Here is a 25,033-nt window from a genome sequence, read left to right as displayed (position 1 = left end):
AGTCCCTCAGTTCCTGCTGCTGAAAAACAGCCGCGCAGCATGAGGCTGCTACCAGCACACTTTACTTTTGAGAGGGCACTCTGCAGGTGATGAGCAGGTCCATCAGACCAGAAAATCTTGCTTCTCACAGTCTGAGAGTCCTTTAGATGCTTTTTTGCAAATTCCAAGTGGGTTTTCATGTGTTTTCACTGATTGAGTTTGACCACCCCACCATTAAGACCAGATTGGTCGAGTGTTGCAGTGATGTTTGTCCTTCTGTAAGTTTCTTCCATCTGCGTATATGATCATGGAGCTCAACTAGAGTGACCAATATAACCAATATAACCAAATCCGTTCTCCATAAATTGCTCAGTCTGGCCAAGAGGCCAGCTCTAAGAAGAGTACTAGTTCTTCCAAGCTTTTTCCATTATTGATAATGGAGGCTACATGCTTCTGTGAACCTTCAATGCTGCAGAATTTTTTCAGAACTCATCCCCAGATCTGTGCCTTGACGCAAGTCTGTTTATGAGCTCTACAGGCAGTTATTTTGACCTCAGGTTTTTGCTCTGATATGCATTTTCAGCTGTTAGACCTTTTCTGAGTAGTGTGTGCCTTTCCAAATCATACTCATTCAAATGAATTTGCCACATTTTAACTCCATTCGAAGTGTAGTAGTAACATCTACAAGCAAGCTACATTTCAAGCGTCTGAGAAAAGGGTATGAATACTTATGCAATGGAATAATTTCAGTTTTTTTTATTTCTAATAAATTTGCGTAGTTGTTACAAACCTGTTTTGTGCTTTGTCATTATGTTGTATGGAGTGTAGACTGATGTGAGACAAAGTAATTTAAAGCAGTTTAACATAAGGCTGCAAGTTGCAACGTAAAACGTGAAGAAAAAGAGGGGTATGAATACTTTTGCAAGGCACAAACCTCATGTGTTTACTGATTACTGATGATATTTGAATGTCTTCTCAGAGCTGAATAAGAGCAGGAGGAAGCTTTTTGACACGCCCAACATTCGCTCCTCCTTCCTAGAAGGCGGGGCCAGCGGTCGTCTGTCGCGCCAGTTCCACGCAGACATGGCGAGTGTCAGCGGTCGCTGGTGATCTCTTAACTGTGGGAATGTGGAGCGCAAACCATTTCATACTGGACTGAAAATGTGGTGACGTGTTGTTAAGGTTGCTTTGTGTGCCTAAAGTATATGGAAGGGAATTCAATTTCGCTATGAGAATGTGCTATTAATGCATTTACTCTGGGTGAACAGGCAAAGCACAGAGTTTAAAAACTAACCGTACTGGCAGCAAGAGTGCTTCAGTATTGGTGTCTAGCACTTTAAATATGTAAACTCTGCTGTTTTTGCCGGTAGGTTGTATGCAATGTGTGTCTTTTGTAACGTCCGACTGTCTAGTAACAAAGCCAAACACATGCACTTATTTAGCAGGTATTTCCAAATCACACACAACCAGTTGATGCTTATGTGGTTTACCAGACTGTTATATTCATGTGCAGTTTAAATACTCATTGGTCCTTGTGGTATTGCCGTATTTTAAATCTGTTTTATTTTATAGTTTCATTATGTTCTTGTATTTTTATGTTAATCGTTTTAAAAGGCATTATCAGTTTACTTTTTTATGTTTTGGTCCTTTTCTTTTGACATCATTAGTTTTTTATTGTTTAATCTGTGGTGTGATTTGTCAGAACGTGTCGTCGTCATCTCAAACAGATGTCAGCCATTCTTATGGTGTAAATGAAGTCTTTTCCGAAGGAATATATTTGAAAATATTATCCATTAAATTCCAGTGTTTTGATTAATCAGTATTTACATTTTATTTGTAGCACAGACATCAAATTTAAGCTGCATTAGGTACTTTTCAAGTCTAAGTGGGATGTTTGTTGAAAGTTTGATGTTGGTAACGGAATACGTTTCCTTTGTATGTGCAAACATGCAAACAAGTGTATGTGTATTTACCTTTTTTTCTCATAGCTCAAAGCCATAAATTAACTCAAGGGCTACGGTTGGTAAATTTATGATTTTTCAAATACTTGTTTGTGACTTGTTTTCAATTACTTTTATCATTCTGTTTTTGTTGTTGTTGTTTTCCTACCATCAGTGTTACTGGTCTTTAATTTGTTTACATTTATGTTAGTTATGTAGTATATTCACGGTACAGCCTACAAAGAAGAATGTATAATGCATAGAAAGAGCTTTTTGAAACCATCTGTTGAAACCATCCTAATCTCCTTTATATGCCTTTTTTTTTTTTTTTTTTTTTTTTTTTTTTTTTTTGGAAGGAAAATAAGGACAGTTTCTGAAATATTGCACAGAATGCTTGTGATATTCTTTTATTATTGCTCAGTGGTGATATTAATTGCTTGATTGTAGGTCCAAAGTGAAAATCTCATAAGATTTATGTGCAGAATACGGACTTTACAAGGATGCAAAGTACAGAGATAAAATTCCTTAAATTCCACAGTGGAACCACTGTATATGGTTATTGAATTGTGTTTGTAATCAAGATTCATGTGTTTTCTTTGCATCTGACAAATCATGTGTTCAGTTATCCACTTTTCACCTGAAACAACTTCACTGTTTTGTTATTGTGTTATTATTATTTTTTTTTTTTCTGAGTGAACAACTGCGTTGTTCTGTCATTGTAATTGTGCTACCTTCCTCGGGAAAGTGGAGCAATATGGGAGAAGTGTTTTTGTTTTCTGACAAAGGGAACAGTGTTCATGTTTTTGCTTTGTAAAAAACGTTCTGTAAATCCAAATCAGTGTCTTGTAAAATGGACAGAAGCCATTTGCTGCCTGTGATTTTGAGAACCAGAGATTTCCTCTCTGAAAGTAACAAAAAGGGATAAAAGTGAAAGAACAAATATAATTGAAATGTTGTTGTGGAATGTGGTTTTGTTCTAGAAAATAAACATTTTTGCAAGCCAAATCAAATATGCTTTATATTTTTATTAATAATCCATAATCTACAGTTTCTTAAGGTGCACGATCAGATCAAATAGAAGGAGTGAAAAAGGTATAAATGTATGACTGTTGTCTGATGAATGCAGATAAAATAAGACTAACTGGCCGAGACTCTAATAGCACATTTAGGGTTGATGATAATGGCAATCCTACAGTGGCACTGTGAAACCGAAAAATCGCTATCCGCTTCACACATCTCAAAGGACACAGACAGGCACTTCTCTTTTGAAAGTAAGAGCAAAGACATGGGTAATTATGTGTGATTTTTATGGTGTGTTTTGCATATTAATGTACATCTGCCTCTAAATAGGGAAATTGCAATTGTGTGTGTGTGTGTGTGTGTGTGTGTGTGTGTGTGAGAGAGAGAGAGAGAGAGAGAGAGAGACCAGAGAGGTTGAAGCTGTCAGCATGATGTGAAAGAGTGCAATACAAAAATAAAAGTGAGTAATTAACAAGCAACAAAGCTTTGAACCTCCTGGCTTTACTATTTTGGAACTAGCTAATTTAATGCCGTGAGACATAAACCACCGCTAGCTGTTGAAACTGGAGAGAGAAGATCTGATGCATGAAGGGGAAAAGCTGTTCTTTATTGTGTTAATGTAGATTAAGCTTGTACCGAAGAACAGAAATACGTGTAGCCTAATGTTAAAACAGAAAAATTCAGTGTGAATTTAGGCTATCATGTTAAATGACTGTAGTATCTGTCATATGTGTGTGGTACCATCATTTTGGTCAAGACATTTGGATTTGTACACAGTAGAGGGCGCCATTTGTTATATTTCTAGTTAGATTTTTGTAATGTAGGCTACATCAATAAGAAAAACTAATTTGCTAAACGCCTTGTGAAAAAAATGTTAATAAATCTTAACCCTTAGTTTGTATTTAAATCTGATGTTATGCAAAAGACCAAACGTGACTTTAATTTATATAGCAACATATAGCCTCCCTGTTGAAAAAAAAACAGCATATGCTCCTTAACCAACAATATGACCAGCTGAACGAATCTTATTGGAACGCGAATTCGAAAGATTCGAATCACTGGTCCTTAATTATTGTTATCAGTGAATTATCGATTCACTCATAATACACCACCTACTGACATAAATGACTGATGAGCATACACATCCCTGGTGAAAAAAACAGCATATGCTGGTAGGTAGGTTTTGATGCTGGTTTAAGCTGGTCCTTAGCTGGTTTTTGCTGGTCATGTTGCTGGTCAAGGACCAGCATGAACCAGCAAAGGACCAGCTTAAACCAGCATCAAAACCTACCTAACCACCATTCTAGCATCAAAATATACATACCAGCATATGCTTTTTTCACCAGGGATTGTAGACAAATTTTAATGAAATAGGCCTATAATAAAACTCGTCCTTAATCCGAACTTAATCCTTTATGCATTTACTCCTGAATAATACAGTGTTTTTTACTCGTTATCTGATGTAAGGGTCTGTTGATTTAAGGTTTAAATTAAGGAATCTGAGCAAAAGACCCTATTGAAAAAACAGCATATGCTGGTTAATTAGGTTTTGATGCTGGGATGCTGGTTTTAGCTGGTCCTTAGCTGGTTTATGCTGGTCTTTTGCTGGTTTATGCTGGTCCTTTGCTGGTTTATGCTGGCTCTTTGCTGGTCCTTAGCTGGTTTAAGATGGTCCTGGACCAGCACATGTCCAGCAAAGGACCAGCATAAACCAGCTAAAACCAGCATCCCAGCATCAAAACCTACCTAACCAGCATGTGCTGTTTTTTCAACAGGGGATTCGAATCACTGGTCGTGAATTATTGTTATCAGTGAATTATCCAGTCATTCATACCACACCACCTACTGGCATAAATGACTAATGAGCATGTACAATAGACTATAATTTAAATGAAGTATAATTTGACTCATGTCAGTCGTTAACAGTGTTGGGGGTAACGCATTACAAGTAACGCAAATACGTAATATTATTACTTTTTCCAAGTAACTAGTAAAGTAACGCATTACTTTTTAATCGACAAGAAAATATCTGAGTTACTTTTTTCAAATAACTAACGCCAGTTACTCCCCACACCCCCCATTTATTGGTTAAAAGATCTCCTGTCCCCATGTTGAGAGAAATCGTGAGTAAGATGTTAGTTCTAGAATAAATGTGAACATGCATTAATTCATCTCACTCACAAAAAAACTAATTCAGTATTCCTTAAAATGTATAAAAACAGTGAAATTCAACTTAATCCTTTATGCATGTACTCCCATTTTATTAAACAGTGTCTTTGCTGCCGACCTTCGATGATCCAATTCAACCATACTAATAAGCAAAAATAATCTAATAAAAACTCAAGATAATGTAACAATTGTTTTCTTTTTTTTTTATTACTGAAGAGTTAACCTTTTTTTCTTCTTCGGTCTACTGTGCAGATGTGAATTTACTTTTCTCAAAGCCTGAGGCTTTTGCTGTGAAAAGGATTTTACATTTGCCAAAAACAGAACTTTTTATATTAAAAACAAACAAGCAAGCCCTGCCCAGATTTAAAAAGTAACGCAAAAGTAAAGTAACACATTACTTTCCATAAAAAGTAACTAAGTAACGTAGTTACTTTTTTAGGGAGTAACTCAATATTGTAATGCATTACTTTTAAAAGTAACTTTCCCCAACACTGGTCATGAACGACACGTACAGCGTTTTTTTTTAAATTGGTTATCTGATGTAAGGGTGAATATCTGACTGAATGAACCAGTTAAGGAAACAAACTTATTTTTTTACGCGTAGATTCGAATCACTGGTTGTGAATTATTGTTATCAGTGAATTATCGATTCACCCATAACACACCAGCTACTGGTGTAAATGACTGAAGAGCATGCACAATGTAGACACTGATTTTAATTAAATATAAAACTCATTCCGGTTGTGAATGACAAATTGTGTGGGTTTTTTTGTTTGTTTGTTTGTTGTTGTTGTTGTTTTTTCATTTACTCCTTATCTAATGTAAATGTCCTCTGACTGGAAGAATCAGTGAAGGAATTTGATCGAATCTTTTTGGTACGCGAATTCAAAAGATTCGAAAAGCTGATTGTGAGTTATTGCTATCAGTGAATTATCGATTCACTCATAATCTACTGGTGTAAATGACTTATAAACACACACAATGTAGACACCAATTTTAATGAAATATAAAACTCATTCTGGTCGGAATGACAAATTGTTTTTGTTTTTATTTTTATTTTGTTTTGTTCTTATCTAATGTAAGGAAAAATCCGTTAAGGAATCTGAACGAATCTTTTTAGTTCATTAATTCAAAAGATTCGAATCACTAGGACGAATCAATATCCCCACCCTGTTCATGCAGGGGCCGATTCGGTACCAAATAAGGACATGAGCGCGACCGTTTGAAGTGACGTCACTGAAATGGATGGTGGAATAAGGAGTCTTTCGCTCAGAGGAGGGAGCAGAGGTAACGTTACAGGGGGTACAGAGTCTGCTGAAATTGAGAATTAACGGTAGTGTAGACTGTAATCTCGTTACATAACCCATCGCTGAACACGCCGTTCGTCTGCTCATTCACTCGCGTTAATCCGTTTCTCCACACAACGAAAACACTTGTGGCGTTCGTCAGAGCGAGAGAACTTAGATACGTTTCTGTTTTCTCAAGATGAGGACAGCTGCATTCAGCCGCTAGAATAAAATAACCTTCCTTATAGTGTGTACAGTGTATGCTTCTGTCCTTGTGTCTATGTCCAGCAGTGTGGTGGTGGTGACGACCCGCTGACGCGGTTTCCACCTGGAGCAGAAAGAGACAAGGAGGCGACACAGAGCATCAGACTCAGCCTATTTGGTTTTCAAGCCGAAGCTGAAGAATATTTCCAAAGATATCCACTCGCCTCTGCAGACATGGAGGCGGCGAGTTTGGCACACGGGGTTGCGAGCCCATTGAGCCCGCGCGAGGGCATGATCAAGAACGTGAGCCTGGAGTCGCTCCAGCTGTGCGAGAGAGACGGTAAGAAACCTCTGAGTGTCTGTAAACTTGACAGGTTTATCCACGCCTGTTTTCCCCTATTAGCAAACCTTTTTAGGGACCTTGTTTATTTTGAAACGCGTAAAGACTGTAGTAATACGGGATTATACACTGCTGCAGAAAAAAAATCGCCTGTCACATCCACGAAAAGCGGAATAGTGAGACATGGCAGGCTGCCTTTGTGTGCTGGCTGTGGTATCTGATAGTGAAATCTCTGCTGTCTCTGTGAGGCTTTCATTTCAGCACCATGGACACTACCCTCTTGCAGTCAGATACCTTTCCTCTTGCAATCTCGTTTAATTATCATGCGGTCATTCAAGCTGAAACCAAGAAACCAGTATTGTAAACCAGTGAAGAAAATAATATAAATATCAAAATAAAATAATCATAATAATCTCAGGTGCCCTAAAGCACTTAAGGATGGTGATGTGGCAAGGGGTGAGGCTTTTTGACAGTGAGAGAGCTTCTATATATATTTGCTCATTTTTATATTTTATAGACATGTATTATTAAAAATATATACACATTTATAAATAATTGTGAAATGTGTAAACTCATGACTCATAATATAAACAATTCATACAAACTCATGTTGTTTTCATATGTTATAATATTTTAATGTATATACATTTTAATTTACAATTGTATATATAATATTAAAAATATTAACATATATTAACATATTTAAGTACATTTATGTTGTTAATACTTTATGAAGTTATTACTTCATTTTGCATGTTATGCAATTATATATAATTACTGTATTTTATGTTATTTTATGTAATTTTTGTGTAATTTATTATATATATATATATATATAATGTTATATATTATAATTTGTATATTTTTGTATGTGTATACATATGTATATATATATAATTGTACAAATATATTAATATGTACAAAACAACTCATATAAGATGCATTTTGCAATATATACTGTTTTGTGTATATAAATATATTTACAATGCATTTCTTTACAAACATAAACACATACATAAACGCATTTCTTAGAATATATATTACTTAATTTTACATATTTATCTTATATAATTTATTTATATATTTATTTACTTATTTACTTGTGTGTGTGTGTATAAATATATAATTGTACAAATATATTAATTATATTTTATTAATTGTACAAATAATATATATTTGTACAATTTGTGTCTATAAATATATATTTACAATATGTTTCTTTACAGACACATTTCTTTACAATACATAAACGCATTTCTTCAATCAATCCAGATGACTTAAATGTATTTAGCTGTTTACAAGGAGCATCGGGCATTTTTAACAGCTTCATGTTCATGGCAGAAGGTGAAGTCAGGTGCTCGCACACACACACACACACTGTGAGCAGGACACATATTGGGAGGATCCTGCTGTGACTTTTAAAGGTATACAGGCTTGATGTAGAGGCTTACATGAGGATATTTCCATCTCTATTTTCTCTATAAATGCAAAATTATTTTAACTGAAGGAATCACCTTTATCATTTAAATAAGTGTTACAACCATCAGTGAGCATGTGTTTGAAACATGTCAAAATGTGTCATCTTTGAGAATGACTGAAGCAACAAACTGCGAACACGCAACTTGGCAGGCTTCAGAAGAATGCAGCGTTCCTCTAAGGCTAGCACAATGACTCACCAGGTTTTTGAGAGGGAGGCAATGTTTTTATCTTCCCTACATGAATGTATTTGAATCAGCATTAATTAGCCTGAATAGATTGCTGTGCTGGCAGCACAGTGCCTCTTATCTCTTTGAGTTACCACATTTACACATCAGCACTCGTTTCATTTTGGTTAATTGCAGCAAACTGAGGGAGTGCATAATGCACTGTTTTTGAGGTACTAATTGAGCCCTCTAATTAGTTAGCATGAGTGTGTTTCTCAGACATGAAGGACAACAATCTCTTTAAACATGGACCAGACTTCTTGTCTGTTCAGTTGCCCTAACCAGACATAGCTGTACCATTTTTAAGCACCCTTGGGATATTTTATCTGAAAACTATGCTCTATGTGTATTCAGATGATGAGTGAAACTGCTAGCGTTGGCTAATGCCAACCCATCAGCTAAGTGCTGGTGTAAATACCAAAATCAGATTAGCTAAAAACCTGAATCTGTTCCATGCAAGACTTTTTGTAACCTTGGGAATTCGTGACTGCAGCGTGTAACACTTGAACTAATATATTTAGATGTACTATATAACATAAATTGTTTAAGATGTTGAAGTGAGCCTGTCTAGGAAGGACCTGGATTTGTAATGAAGCGTTTGCAGATTTAATCCCAGTTAGAGGCAACCAGTGAACTGTAAACTTTCTTTCACCATTGTGCCCTTGAGCAAGGGATATGAGTATACAGATAAAGAGTGAGGGAAATACAGGAGAATTAACAAATCTTAATCTATTCTAAACAATTCACAACTGTTCCCAGCTAAGAAAAGATGTTAGTTTTTAATTGATGTTGAATTACAGACAGCACATGCTTAATTAATAGCTAGACTGGTTGCAAAATCATCCCTAATTAAATGCAAATTTTTCATTGTGTATGATTAAGTGCTGTAATGATTATATGTTGCTTGAGGCTTGACTTAAGTTCATTTCCCCTCCACTAGTGAGGCTGTGGGCTCATAAACTAGAAAACAGCAGCCTGCTGTACCATTATATTACGTGCACAGCGCTCGTTGTGAGCTTTGCAGCTCATCTCGGCAAAAGTTAATTGCAAACTAAGTGTGTTGCCTTTATTGCAGGCAGAGAGAAACGGATTATATTCACAGCAAATTTTCCCACACACATTTGGAGCTAGAATCCCAAGAGAATAAAAATATTTTTTTATTTTTATTTTATTTTATTATTAAGTTTTCAACTCTAACTGGCATCATAATTTGTCATAAAAATAAATTAGTCTGGGACTAAACCGTTAGTAAATTATGAATTTCCTGCTGTGCACAGCTTGTTTTTCTGCAAATGACAAATGTGTGTATTAATATGCAATTCTGTGTGCATTTTGGATTGGATCCAGAGCTCATTAAACAAATCCAAACCCTGCTAAACTAGCATTCTGGCACACTACAGACACATTTGCAGCTTGAACCTGCACACTTGCTCTGTGTTAAAGCTCAGACTGGAGAAAAGCCTTGTTTTCATACGCAGGGGCCAATACTATTTTGTAGTCACATGTTGTAGTGCTGTTTACCCACTTAAAGACCTTACTGTAGTTTTGGATTTGTGAGTGTGTGGTATTTCTTAGGTTAGATGTGCAGTCTGTACAGTCTGGACATTTCTGTTTTGCTTCGTTATGTAATACTGCAGTTTTCTGTGAAAGCTGCTCTCATAAGCTGCCTCCCTGATGGATATCCTTGGTTGTTTAGGTGTTTGTGATGGAGGTATATAAAATGGGGTTTGGTGATAGATTTATACGAAACATCTGATGTTTTAGAACTGTAGGTCTTTTGTGTGTGCGTGGCTTTAAATAGACTGTGGTCCCGCAGGAAGCTTTTAGCCATTATTAGAGTCGATATAGAACCAGACGCTCCACGCTTTTCCGTTCTGGTCTCATGATTCAGCAGGTAGTTCTGTCTGTGCTCTCCTACGTGTTTTGAATCTCATATTGTTGTCTATGTATACACTTCAATTCAAAAGTTGTGGTTGATTGAATGTTTGTCTCTTAAGTCTGCATTTATTTGATTAAAACTATAGTAAAAACACTAATTTTGTGAATTATTGCAGTATAAAATAATATTTTTTTATTTTATTGTATTTTAAAAATGTAATTCATTCCTTCAGGAATCATTCTAAGATGCTAATTTGGTGTTTAAGAAATGATGCTGCTTAATTTGATCAAAAATACAGTAAAAATAGCAATACTGTAAATTATTATCACAGTTGTGCTGCTTAACTTGATAAAAAAATACAGTAAAAAAAGTAATATTGTAAATTATCGAAATATAAAGTAACAGTTTTTAGATCAACAATACCTGAAACCCTAATATTGTGAGTTATTAAATAACATTTTTTTTAATTTTATTATATTTTCAAATATTATGTATTCCTTTAGAAATCATTCTAATGTGCTGTTTTGGTGTTTAAGAAAAAAAAAATTTTTTTCAGCACAGTTGTGCTGATTAATTTGATCAAAAATACCGTAAAACACTAATAGTATGAATTATTGCAATATACATTTTTTTAAATTATTTTATTATGTTTTAAAATGTAATTTATATCTTTAGAAATTATTCTAATATGCTGTTTTAGTGTTTAAGAAAAATCATATTATTATCACAGTTGTGCTGCTTAATTTGATCAAAAATACAGTACAAAACACCAATATTGTGAATTATGGCAATATAAAATATATTTTTTATTATATTTTAAAAGGCAGTTTATTTCTTTAGAAATCATTCTAACATGCTGGTTTGGTGTTTAAGGAAAATAAACTTATTATTATCACAGTTGTGCTGCTTAGATTAAAAATACTGTAAAACATTAATAGTGTGAATTATTGCAATATAAAATAACAGGTTTTTATTTTATTATATTTTAAAATATTATTTATTCCTTTAAAAATCATTCTAATATGCTGTTTTGGTGTTTTAAAAAAAACATATTATTATCACATTTGTGCTGCTTAATTTGATCAAAAATACAGTACAAAACACTAATATTGTGAAATATTGCAATATAAAAGAAATTGTTTATTATGTTTTAAAATGTAATTTATTTCTTTAGAAATCATTCTAACATGCTGGTTTGGTGTTTAAGAAAAAAATATTATTATCAAAGTTGTGCTAATTAATTTGATCAAAAATACATTAAAAACACTAATATTGTTCAAGAACAAAAACTCTATCACAGTTTTTAGTGGAAACTGTGACACTTTCATAAATAAAATGTTTAATTTAAAATAGAAGTATTTTGTAACATTATAAATGTCAGTATAAATGCACTTTCGATCAATTCATTGTGTTCTTGTTTGAATAACAATATTAGTCTTAACAGAATTTTTTAAAAATAAAAAAAATTATAATAGTGCATAATATGTAAAAGTTTTATATGTCAGCTTTTCTGAGAAAAAAAGGTTTTCTATTTGAATTATATAAATATGTCTGTTTATTTACAGTAAGAGACTATGAAAATAATTTCTGACTTCTGTTTACCATCTTAAAAGTTATGTGCTGATCCCTGTGTATGTAAAGACTTTGCCCATCTTCCTTTATAAATTATGCTACATTGATTAATGGCCTTGATTTGTTTCCATGGAAACTGCCGTCTTTGTTAAAGCGTGTCGAAAGACCTGTGGGTGTGTTTTGAAGCGGGCACTTTTGTAGAAAGATGCATACTGCTGGTATTGTACTTGTACTTATTTTTAGGTTAAAAAAAGTCTCATTTATACAGACTTGCTTTATGATTTGAGGGTTTTAATGATTATTTGGTAAGATTACATCTACATTTGCTGGAAATACAAATGTTTGTGTATGCTAAACGTATGCAGCATCAAACCAGTTTCTTAAAGCGTGAAGGAAAGCAGATTCTGTAGTGAGAAGATGTCAGAAAAAAGCAGAAGTTGATAAACAGACATCTGTTGTTTGTGTAAGGGAGGCTGCTGGCAGAGGCGGGGTTTGGAGCACTTCTTCTGCCAGAGCCAGTGTTGTAGGAGGACTAGTGTAGTACAGGAACATATCTATAACTCAACTCAACATTGTGAGTACTATTTTATGTCTTTGCCTTCTTGTGCATCTGTCTTCTTTGTTGTTTTTAATTTTATATCTCATAAAGTGCAACTTTATATCTTTTAATTGTCACTTTATTTTCTATAATTGTGATTTATATCTCACAGATAAGGCTTTTTACAACACAGCGTGACTTTGTATTTCCAAATTATGACATTATTTCTCACAGAGTTGACTTTATTACTTTCCCCATGTGACACAATGTGACTTATTTTTTGTTTTATCTCACAATTACATTTTTTAGTTTTTATTTCAAGACAAAAACAGGCTTTCACAGGTTTGTGCTGTGGTTAAAAAAGCAGAAGAGTTCATAAGCAGGTGTGCATGAAACATACGCTACTATTGAAAATTTGGGGGTCGGTAAGATTTTAATGTTTTTGATCATGTTTTTGAAAGAAGTCTGTTACGCTCTCCAAGGTTGCATTTATCAGAAATACAGTAAAAAATATTGTAAAACATTATTGTAATTTAAAATATGTTTTCTGTTTTAATATAAATTAAATATTTTATTTCCGTTACAGCAAAGCTGGCTATTCTTCATTACTCCAGTCATCAGTTTCACATAATCATTCAGAAATCATAGTAATATGCTGGTGCTCAGGATACATTTCTTATTATTATCAGTGTTTATTATGAACATTATTATCAACAGTTGCAGTTGCAGCATCCTTTGATTAATAGAGTTAAAAAAACAGCATTTAATTGAAGTAGTAGTCTTTTGTAGTACAATAAATGTCTTTGCTGTTATTTTTTATCAATTCAAAATGCTTTTGAATGTTAGTGTAACTTCAGTGTTTAGTAATTCATTTAGTGGAAGAGCAATATCTGTCCATATTTATTCATGTATCCTCCAGTAAACATGGATCTTTTGTGCTGATTTTTCATATTAGAGTAATTTCTTTCCAGGGGAATATGTCAGCAGTAGTAAAGAAATCAGTTTAGGAGAGAAAGGGCTCAGTGTTTAGTGAACAGTGAGCTGAGGGTGCTTATTGTACAGTAAAGCTTTATCTTGACCCCATTCATGGATTTAAGAGGCAGTTCAATGTTCAGTGTGGTTTGTTTAGACTGTGTGTGTGTGTGTGTGTCATTCAGGAATCCCACATTCCTGCTGTGCATTTCTGGACACTAAGATAACACAGTAGCCACACTGTTGACAACAAAGCACATTTCTTGCTCTGTGTGATTGTGAATGTGGGTCAGTGTAGCAGCATTTATAGAGAAACACTTAAATATCAATATTTCAAACAATACTAAGGATTTTGGACAATATGCTTGTTTTATTTCTCTTAGGTAAGGCTGAGGATCCCGGAGTGGTTGGAATGGAGTTACCCGTTGCTCGCAACATCAAGATCAGTAACATCACCTGTGACTCCTTTAAGATCTGCTGGGATATGGACCCTCACACCACAGAGAAGATCACACATTACTTCATTGACCTTAACAAGAAGGAGAACAAGAACTCCAACAAATTCAAACACAAGGTACACGATGATTCAGCTCACAGCACTAATTTAGTCCTTTATGTAAAAAAAATATATTGCTAAGAAAAATTTTAGTAGGTTTTTTCATGTGACACTTCGTAATTGCCTGGGGTTTTAAAGTTTATAATACAAATGGGCTTTTTTGCCTGTTTATACGAGAGTTTTAGCTAGATTTCATTCTGTTGTTCAGTCATAATGAAAAAGATTCAGTTGATTAAATGTTACTAATTAGTAAATTAATTCCTTGATGATTCTCTGTCTTTAGGATGTGCCTACGAAGCTTGTTGCTAAGGCAGTCCCGTTGCCCATGACAGTGCGAGGCCATTGGTTCCTGAGTCCACGGACAGAATACACAGTTGCCGTGCAAATAGCATCCAAACAGACCGATGGAGACTATGCTGTGTCAGAATGGAGTGACATTGTTGAATTTTGTACAGCTGGTAAATCACCCAAACGCACACATATACATGTAAAATAGAATGGAAGACAAGACTGAACAGCACATTTGATGCACAAAGGAAATTAAAAGTGCTTTAAACTGGCATTAGAAAGAGAAATAAAAAATAAACAAATAAAAAGGAATAAAAATAAAAATATGTAAAATCACTTTTTCAAAATATGAAAAAAAAAACATTGTTAAATACCTAATACCAGAATAACTTAAAATTGGAGAATAAAGATTAGAATGTTGTGCTACTCATCATCTTTTTATGTGGTTAACAGGACTACTAAAATTGATTACAAATAAAAAATGTCCTTCAATTTTCTAGATTATTCCTCAGTGCATTTGACGCAGCTGTTGCAGAAGGCTGAAGTCATTGCTGGCAGGATGCTCAAGTTCTCCGTCTTTTACCGGAATCAGCATGAGGAATACTTCCAACACTGCAGGTGATTCAGAAAAAAATACCTCAGTAAAAATGCTGATATGAGAGAGAGAGAGAGAGGGGAAATATATTATAATGCTGGTTGAGGAAGATAATGACAATCTTTCTTTACTCTTGAGAATCAGCTCAGCATTAGGAAGCAAACAGCTCCCTCTTGTGGAATAATTTCCTTTTTTTTTTTCTTTCTGGTTTTTGTGAACTGCATTAATATTTTCACTTATGTTTATGTTAAGTTTGTGGTCAGTATGGTTTTTTAAATCTTAAGAAACTCACTACTTTTCAGCAGAGATGCTTTAAACAGATTACAAAAAATGAAAATAAAGACAATTATAATGTTGCCAAAGATTCTAATTTAAATAAATGCTGTTATTTTGAATTTTTTATTAATTCAAAAAACTCTATCGCTGTAAAAAAATAAATAAATAAAAAAAATAAAATAAAATAAATAAATTTTATATATATATATATATATATATAAAAAATATATTAAAACAGAAAACAGTTGTTTGAATTTGTAGAAATGTTTCACAATAATAGTGTTTTTGCTGTATTTTTTAAACAAATAAATGTTGCCTCATGTTGACTTATGTCAAAAACATTAAAAAATCTGACTACAAATGTTTGAACAGTAGTAATGACATAAAGACATGTAAATAAGGAATTTTAACTAAGACCTATTATGACCCTTTTTACAAGATGTACTATACATTTCAGTTGTCCCCAGAGTGTGTTTGTGAAGTTTCAGCTCAAAATACTCTAAAGATCATTTATTATATCTATTAAATGCTTATTTTAAATGGCAGCAGAAATGTTGTTTTTGGTCTCTTTAAATGCAAATGAGCTGCCTCTCCCGCCCCCTTTTTGCAGAATAGGTCTGTGCCTTTATAGCTCATAACTCAGATACACTCAAAAAACATCTGTTTGGTTTTTATTATCATGTCTATCACGTTTAAATCATGGGTTTTAAAGCCATATTAGTTTAAACTTCTGATATAGTGTTTTCTGAGCACACACATCTGAAGCACATGCACAGAAAGCGACTGTCTCTTCGTATGTGAGTACTAAACTACGTTCTCTTTCATGTCTTATTGCGCTTAAACTGTTAAATACACACAGTTTATGTTAAAAACACACATAAGTTACAAAACAGCCTGTTATGTCTGTGAAGGTAAACAGGTAGGAAAGAAATCACATGTTTATATTACATCTGTGTGGCGGCAGTGTAATATACAGTAAATAAATAAATCCACTGCTCTCTTGTTTCCCTTGAGGCTGGGACTCTAAATAGTGTTCTGTTCTCATTAGCACAGTTAGCATGCTTTGCTTGAACTTTTGCCATGGCGTTAAATTTGGTACACTGTTGTCGCTTGCAAAAACAAAATGACGATGCCGCGGATGGAAAAATGCAGATTAAGGGGCAATAATATTACAATAATAATCCCCTTCCTACATCACGGGGGGAGCAAAATCTGAGCAGCTCATTTTTTCACATGCTTGCGGAAAAAAGGCTTTCCAAAACTGTTAATGGGTTGTTCTTTTTCACATTTTCTGAGTTGGTAGGTGCACAGTCAGATTTTCATGATATGTCCCTTTTTTCTATCTTACAGAGATGTTCTTGGTGGTCGAATGATGCCTTCGGTAAAAGATAACAGTGGTAGTCATGGTTCACCTCTCAGCGGTAAACTGGAGGGGATCTTCTTCAGCTGCAACACTGAATTTAACACAGGTCAGCCGCCACAGGATTCCCCATACGGTCGATTCCGCTTCCAGATACCCGCTGAGGTTCTGTTCACCCCTGATACACGCGTCTACTTCGGAGACTTCTACTGCATGTACACTGCCTATCATTACGTTATCCTCGTCCTGGCTCCCAGAGGGTCGCGTGGAGACCTTTACTGCAGAGATCGCCTTCCGGAGCTGGATGTGACGAACAACCGCTTTCTGACACGTGTGTGCGGAGAGGACGGGCGGGTGGTGTTTCAGCATGCGCAGGATGTGATACTGGAGCTGATTTATACCGAGCCGGTGCCGCTTGCACAGGGGACTGTCTCTCAGATCAGCGGCCACCAGTTGATGAGCTTGTCAACTGTGAATGCTAAGAAAGACCCCAGCTGCAAGACCTGCAACATCAGCGTTGGCCGCTAACTTGGGGGAACGTTCACACACAGACCCAATTGCGCATATAAGAAGAAGACCTCCAGAACAACTGAACAAACAACCTCAGAATGCTACAGAAACAGATGAACCCCAAGATAAATGGCCCAAGAATACTCCCAAGATATTCCCATGTGACACTCAAACCTTCAAATCTTTGCTCAGTGTACTGCAACAGAAAAGCGTAAGACAAAAAACAGATTCAAGGCAAAAAATTGAAAACATATCAAGATTTGAATCATTTTAAAAAATGGAAAATTTGAAAACAGAGACAAAGTGTAAAAGCTAAATTTCCAAAAACTTTAATCCCACTGTGAATCTTTCATGTGTTCTTGGTGCTTTTTCTGCTTGATATTCAGACCCCAGCCCTGTTTATCCCCAAACCATTTGTGAGTTTTTTTAACATGTAGTGACTCTCAGACATGGATGTTTTGCTCAGTTTTCGCCGAGGCCATCAAACTGCCTGTGTCTTTTTTGTTGGACTTGTACTGCATGAAGTCTGATCCTTTAAGCATCTACATGCCACCTCAGCCTTTAAACCTTCTATGTGGGGATTTTCTTCAGTTACACAGATCCTGTTGTCTATGTGCCCGCTGAGCCTCCATTCACCCTCTGAGGACTTCTACTGCATGTATACTGCCTATCATTACATGATCCAGATGGATTTTACAAAAAACAAATGCTTTAAGAGTTATACCAACGGATCCTTTAAGCACCTACAGTTGAGGTCAAAAGTTTACATACACCTTCATTCTGCAAAATGTTAATTATTTTCCCAAAATAAGAGGGATCATACAAAATGCATGTTGTTTTTGTACTTAGCACTAACCTAAATAAGATATTTCACATAAAAGGATATTTATACATAGTCCACAAGAGAAAATAATAGTTTAATCTATAAAAATGACCACATTCAAAAGTTTACATACATTAGATTCTAAAATATGATGTTTTTTTTTTTTACCTGAACAGTTAAACTGCCTGTTGTTCTTCAGAAAAAAACCTTCAGGTTTCACAAATTCATTGGTTTTTCAGTATTTTTGTGTATTTGAAGCCTTTCCAACAATGACTGTATGATTTTGAGATTCATCTTTTTACACTGAGGACAACTGAGTGACTCATATGCAACTATTACAGAAGGTTCAAACGCTCACTGATGCTCCAGAAGGAAACACTGCATTAACAGCTTTTTTGAATTTGAAAATCAGGATAAATTTTACTTATTTTGTATTCTGGGAAACATGCAACTTTCTTCTGTAGCTTCTGAAGGGCAGTACTAAATAAAAAATTAAATAAATAAATAAAAATATGATATTTAGGCAAAATAAGAAAAATGTACACATTCTCATTCTGTTCAAAAGTTTTGGTAAAATAATTAACATTTTTCGGATTCTGCAAGGTGTGTTAAACTTTTGACCTCAACTGTATATGCCACCTCAGCCTTTAAACCTTCTCCTTTACCCTCAGTCTTTTCATTTTTTACTCTAATCGCAGTTCTCCTTTAACCTTTCTTACTCATTACACATGATGTTCTTGTTTCATTGTTCTGTTTTTGTTTTTAGAGACAGTGTGTGTTGCAGTATTAATGGTGTGATGATTCCTGATAGAACGTCAAGCAGTAAGTAGAACTGATTTGTGTATAACACATCCTAAACATATCCATGGCAGGACACAGATGTGTCCAGGTTATTGAGGAGTTTGCACTGTTCTATCAGAGGCCTGACGGTCTCATTCTTGCACCCTCTGCTGGAGAAAAAGTTCAATTTCACAGATGCATGCCTAAGATTTTGTGCTGTACTGTATCTGGACTTGTTATTTGTTCCTTAACATGCAAAAATAGAAACTAATCACAGCAGACATGGATGCACAAAGTTTATTTTTCTTTTTTAAAAAACTCTTAGCTGAAAGTATTCTAAAATCTGTGGTCAACATGTAGCTTTTGCTTAAAATATAATATTAGAATTTTATTATTTTGTCCACTATACTAAATTCTACACTGTATGTACTCATACTGTTCAAATGTTTGGGCTTGGTAAGATTTTTTAATGTTTTTTAAAAGAATTCTTTTATGCACACCAATTATTATTAGATTGACAATACTGCAGCATTGTAATACAATAATATTGTGAGACATTATTACAATTTAAAATTTTCAGCATCATTACGCCAGTCTTCAGTGTCACACGATCCTTCAGAAATCATTCTAATTTGTTGATTTGGTGCTCAAGAAGCATTTATTATTATTATCAATGTTGAAAACAGTTAATATTTTGTGGAAGCGATGATACATTTTTTCAGGATTTTCTTACTGACCCTAAACTTTTGAACAGTAGTGTGAAAAAAATAAAGCCCAGTGAGTGTGTTTTGTGTTTTCTGAGAGTTCTGATTATATGTGTGTGTGGTTGTGTTTGCATGTTTTGTCTGTATACTGTGTGTAAGTAAGTGTGTGAACTGTTTAGACTGCAGTGTGGTGTGTGTCCGCTGGAGATATGACTGTTTGACTGATAAAGCAGCAACTGTTTGCTCAGTTCAAGACAATTTGAAATACTCATCTCTTGCGGGAGGAAGTCTGTGTTATCTCTGCACTTCATTAGAGAAGAAGGGATGAAAAAGGAACAAAAAAAATGTGTTTATTGACTCTCTATACATCCATGACTTTTATTGCCTTACTCTAGTCTTACACTGTAGAAAATGTTAGTTCAAATTTGGACTCATGCACAGGACAGTAACCCAAATCAAGTTCTCACTGTGTGAATGTGCCTCAGACTGACAGACATGATCAGTAAATATTGTTTTTCTTGTTGCCATGTTTATGAATACCAAATGTGACTGTTCATTAAAGATCATTCAGAATGAGACTACTGTGTGTGTTTAGTGAGTCAGTCTTTGGGGTCTTATGCACATATTTTTCCTTTATTTAAAATAACCCAAGTGCAGTTTGATTGAGATTGCTGCGGTATCTGTTCACATGTACACCTGACTATAAAATTACATCATGATATAAAGTAGTAATTCTGAAAAATAAAGTCGCGTTTGTGATTTACAAAATCAAGACGTCCCCTCCCCCTCCTTCACACACAAACACACACACACACACGTTTGTTTTTGTGAATTGTGGGGACTTTCCATAGACTTCTATAGATTTTATACTGACCAAATGATATTGTCTATCCCCTAACCCAACCCTAACCCTAAACCTAGCCCTCACAGAAAACATGTTTGCATAGTTACACTTTCAGATAAACATCATTTACTATTTTTAATCATTTTTTAACATTGTGGGGACCACAGGCCGGTCCCCACAGTGTCAAAAATTTCAGGTTTTACTGTCCTTGTGGGGACATTTGGTCCCCACAATGTAGCAAAAACAAGTACACACACACACACACACACACACACACCATGCTCCTTTGTTATTGTCAGGTCAGAAATCTCATGACTGACTGATGCAACTATCCTGCTGCTTTGTAACCAACACGCAATTGTAGGCTATTACATTTCAAGAGAATTAAATATATTGTCATATGACGTAAAACATATATGATACTTAGGTAACGCTTTAGATTACAACCCGCAAAGAACTACGTAAGTAAACTGAATTTACGGTGTACGTTTCTGTAATTATAGTGTACCTATAAAGAACGTACATGTAGGTATAAGGGAACAATATGTTACGTTTTGGTAATAGAGAGTAACAACCAGATACACAACCTGCAAAGAACTGCGTAAGTAAACTAAAGTTACGGTGAATGTTTCGTATTTATATTGTACCTACGTGTAAGTATAAGGGAGCAATAGGTTACGTTTGGGTAATAAGGGGGTAGCAAACAGATATCCTACAAATAATTTATAATGGATTAATTAAAAAAAACTTAACAGGTACCTGTTCTATTAAATCGTACGTTTGGTGTATCTATACGTAAGCTTTTTAAAATTACTGGGAAAATATACTCTTGTTCCATGTAGTTACAGGGTAAGTGTGCCCTCTGCGGGCTGTAAATTAAAGTGGCGACTGTTCCCCTCCTGTTCAAGGAAGTTACAGGGTTGGTACATACAACAACGCGACGTAAAATGTGGTTCTACAAAATGTACATTTATTTACATTTTTACAAACATTAAATGTACAATACTGACATATTTACATCATCTAAACATTTAACGTTTACTTCATATGAAATTATAACATTTCATTCTGTTCTGTGTGATTTCTGTTGCCAGCTCGTTTCCAAGAATAGGTCTACATAATGTTATCATGACTACACGTTAAAGACTTTAAATAAATAATATTTCTGCAATCGTTTAATCATTCATGTAATATTAACTTTGTTTGCCGTGGTGGAACACAAAGGCGTTTTCTCTAACATGCTGTGACTAACAATAGAACCATAAAATACACCGAACACGCATCATAATTACAAATTGAACAATTTTATTTGTGTGCTGTAACCCAGATCTTCAGAATCCATACGATTTGCGAGGACCAGAACCAAATTCAAGGCTTTGTCCGGCGATCTTCAGAAGCAACAGCCATAAACCCGTGCTAAAGTGCATTTTGCGACAGGAAAATCGGACGTTCATTGGCTCTCGCCTGCATTCGTCACAGATCACGACATGCCGTGTTTCTGGTGAGATGTGTTGGAATGACGCGCGGGCGCCTTCGAGGAGTGGATCAAGACAATAATCTGGATAATATTTTCAGCGATTAACAATTTAAATTCTGCTCTCATCCTACTGCACCTCAAACCTACTGTATTCCCCCAGAGAGGACTGCGGCTGCAAACGCATCGTTATTTGGATTACTTTTTTGTATGGCTGTTGACATTTTTGCAATAAATAAATGATTGTGATTGCACTTTCCTGTTTTTTTATATTTTTATTACTGTTCAGTCATAGTTAACGTTAGGTTTAGAGGTAGAAGTGGGATTAGCGACTATAAAAAATATTTTTAGATATATTTTCAGATTGTGTGTTTATGTATTGTACCTACCCTGTAACTTCCTTGAACAAGAGGGGAACAATCGCCACTTTAATTTACAGCCCGCAGAGGGCACATTTACCCTGTAACTACATGGAACAAGAGTATATTTTCCCAGTAATTTTAAAAAGCTTACGTATAGATACACCAAACTTACGATTTAATAGAACAGGTACCTGTTAAGTTTTTAAGTAATTCCATTATAAATTATTTGTATATCTGTTTGCTACCCCGTTATTACCCAAACGTAACATATTGCTCCCTTATACTTACACGTAGGTACAATATAAATACGAAACATACACTGTAACTTCAGTTTACTTGCGCAGTTCTTTGCAGGTTGTATATCTGGTTGTTACCCCCGAAATACCAAAACGTAACATAGCCTATTGTTCTCTTATACCTACACATACGTACTAATAGGTACACTATAATTACAGAAACGTACACCGTAAATTCAGTATACTTATGTAGTTCTTTGCAGGTTAAATATCTGGTTTGTTATCCCCTTATTACCCAAATATAACATATTGTTCCCGTATACCTACATGTACGTTCTTTATAGGTACACTATAATTACAGAAACATACACCGTAAATTCAGTTTACTTACGTAGTTCTTTGCGGGTTGTAATCTAAAGCGTTACCGATACTTATTAGGATTGGAACATTTTAATATACACCGATCAAGGTTAACATTATGACCACTGACAGGTGAAGTGAATAACACTTGATTATCTATTCATCATATCACCTTTCAGTGGGTGGCATATATTAGGCAGCAAGGGAACATTTTTATAGTTCTCAAAGTCGTTGACTTGGCCTTTAAATTCCCTAGATCTCAATCCAGTCGAGCATCTGTTGGATGTGCTAAACAAACAAGTCCGATCCATGGAGCCCCCGCCTTGCAACTTACAGGACTTAAAGGGTCTGCTGCTAACATCTTACATTTTGCTACCACAGCACCCTTCCGGGGTCTAGTGGAGTCCATGCCTCGATAGGTCAGGGCTGTTTTGGCAGCAATATTAGGAAGATGGTCATAATGTTATGCCTGATTGGTGTGTGTTATGAAGTGTATTACTGAATATAAAATTACATGCATCATGATATAAGTATAGGCCTATTGTCACATATTTTTCAATATTGTAATATGTTAACACAATATATTATTCTATGGGCTTATATGTTCAATATACCAGTAAATCATTTAATATATTGATCATTCATATATAAGGAGATATTTAAGGCCTATATTTTCTTTGTGTAAGAGATCTCGGAGAGAAGTGGTTCTGATGAGTTACTCAGTGGCGAATAATAAGAAATGGCGGAGTTTGGGAAGTTATGGGGTTTCCAGTAGTAACTGCAGCAGAGAGATACGCTCACCTAACCAGTTTTCTAAACTGAAATCAAAACCATTACATTTAATCAACATTAAATAAGAAATTAGAAAAAGTGGAAGCATCGAACTGCAAGTCTCCACACATGATATGTAAGTAAATGTTTAGCTCATTTATTTATCATTTCAATCTTTTATTACTACTTAAGCCATAAACACAACTATATTAAGTATACATTGTGGGCTGTGTGGCTTGTTGATGAGTTATCTGTGAATTGAAAAAATCTAAGCCTTAGAGTATAAAAATAAAAAGGTAATTGTGAGTTTAAAATTATTAGGGTACAAGTAAAAAAATTGTATTCAAGTTAAAAAAAAATCTATATTATTATAATGTTTCAAAATAATAAATAAAGTTACACTGAGATCACATTGTGAATTAAGTTGTAATTTTGAAAAATAAAGTTGCGTTTGATTTACAAAGTCAAGATGACATCCCTCCCCCTCCTTTATACACATGCACCATTGTTATTGTCAGGTGACAAATCTCATGATGCAATCTGACTGATGCAAGAGAGCCTGGTGCTTTGTAACCCACATGCAAATGTAAAAATAGTCTATTAAATTTCCAGAGCATAAAATAGATAGTCATATGAAGGAAAACATATATAAAATGTACTATAGATTGGAACAATTTAATATATATAGTTATAGATATAATGATATAGATATAGATGTAGATATATAAACCCATACGTGACCCTGGGCCACGAAACCAGTTGTAAGTAGCATGGGTATACTTGCAGCAATAGCCAACGATACATTGTATTGTTGGATTTTTCTTTTATGCCAAAAATCATTAGGATATTAACTAAAGATAATGTTCCATGAAGATATTTTGTAAATTTCCGACTGCAAATATATCATAAATCTGTGAATATAAAAACTTAATTTTTGATTAGTAATATGCATTGCTAAGAACTTAATTTGGACAACTTTAAAGGTGATTTTCTCAATATTTTAATTTTTTTGCACCCTCAGATTCCGGATTTTCAAATAGTTGTATCTCAGCCAAATATTGTCCTATTCTAACACCTATCAATGGAAAGCTTATTTTTTTCAGCTTTCAGATGATGTATAAATCTCAATTTCAAAAAACTGACCCTTATGACTGGTTTTGTGGTCCAGGGTAACATATGTTTAGGTATATTTAATACGTTTTTGGAGATAAACAGATAAACGGATCTTCTTCATCTACCCAGAAAATGCATGTATGTGAAAATATATAGTCTTCGGTGACATATAAGCTATGGCAATATCATTCATTATATAGGCAGTATGTCATATATTACATTATATGCAGAACATATAAGCTTTATTTTAATATTTCTGCAGTAGGTGCTATTTTAAACGTTTCGTGTTTAGCTTTAAATGTAAGCTATAAAGTGCTTAGATTGGATTGTAGTTCTGTTGTCTGGGGTTTTCTTGAACAAATTTCTCCACTCAGGTAAT

General features: G+C 34.6%; 2 protein-coding genes across 6 annotated transcripts in view; both read left to right on the top strand.

The window, feature by feature from the left end:
* Window positions 1-2,915, top strand: part of bicc1a (BicC family RNA binding protein 1a) — a 42,520-nt gene extending 39,605 nt beyond the window's left edge. For all 3 annotated transcript variants that reach the window (XM_051134052.1, XM_051134051.1, XM_051134050.1), the window contains exon 21: window positions 959-2,915. In XM_051134052.1, coding sequence (XP_050990009.1) covers window positions 959-1,089 — 131 coding nt within the window. In that variant the 3' untranslated portion in view covers window positions 1,090-2,915. The remainder of the gene's footprint in view (window positions 1-958) is intronic.
* Window positions 2,916-6,266: 3,351 nt separating this feature from the next.
* phyhipla (phytanoyl-CoA 2-hydroxylase interacting protein-like a) lies at window positions 6,267-20,072 on the top strand. Of its 3 annotated transcripts, none has more exons than XM_051133993.1 (6): window positions 6,267-6,395; window positions 6,683-6,938; window positions 13,986-14,176; window positions 14,442-14,616; window positions 14,947-15,064; window positions 16,668-20,072. In XM_051133993.1, exons 2-6 carry the CDS (start codon window positions 6,833-6,835, stop codon window positions 17,203-17,205), a joined length of 1,128 nt encoding a protein of 375 aa, XP_050989950.1. In that variant the 5' UTR covers window positions 6,267-6,395; window positions 6,683-6,832; the 3' UTR covers window positions 17,206-20,072. The 3 variants fall into 3 exon arrangements, with proteins under 3 accessions (XP_050989950.1, XP_050989951.1, XP_050989953.1); XM_051133994.1 differs by having other exon boundaries at window positions 6,339-6,395; window positions 6,686-6,938; XM_051133996.1 differs by lacking the exons at window positions 6,267-6,395; window positions 6,683-6,938 and adding an exon at window positions 12,419-12,666.
* The last annotated feature ends 4,961 nt before the right edge of the window (window positions 20,073-25,033 follow it).

This window comes from Labeo rohita, chromosome 17, assembly GCF_022985175.1.
Source record: "Labeo rohita strain BAU-BD-2019 chromosome 17, IGBB_LRoh.1.0, whole genome shotgun sequence".
Taxonomy (NCBI): Eukaryota; Metazoa; Chordata; class Actinopteri; order Cypriniformes; family Cyprinidae; genus Labeo; species Labeo rohita.
Note: the sequence above shows the minus strand (reverse complement) of the source record. Positions and strands in the feature narration are given on the sequence as shown.

Excerpts from the sequence above, each read along its gene's own strand:
- phyhipla (XM_051133993.1), top strand. The coding sequence starts at position 6,833 with ATGGAGGCGGCGAGTTTGGCACACGGGGTTGCGAGCCCATTGAGCCCG. Across the intron at positions 14,617-14,946 it reads TGTTGAATTTTGTACAGCTG|ATTATTCCTCAGTGCATTTG; the intron begins GTAAATCACCCA and ends TCAATTTTCTAG. Across the intron at positions 15,065-16,667 it reads GAATACTTCCAACACTGCAG|AGATGTTCTTGGTGGTCGAA; the intron begins GTGATTCAGAAA and ends TCTATCTTACAG.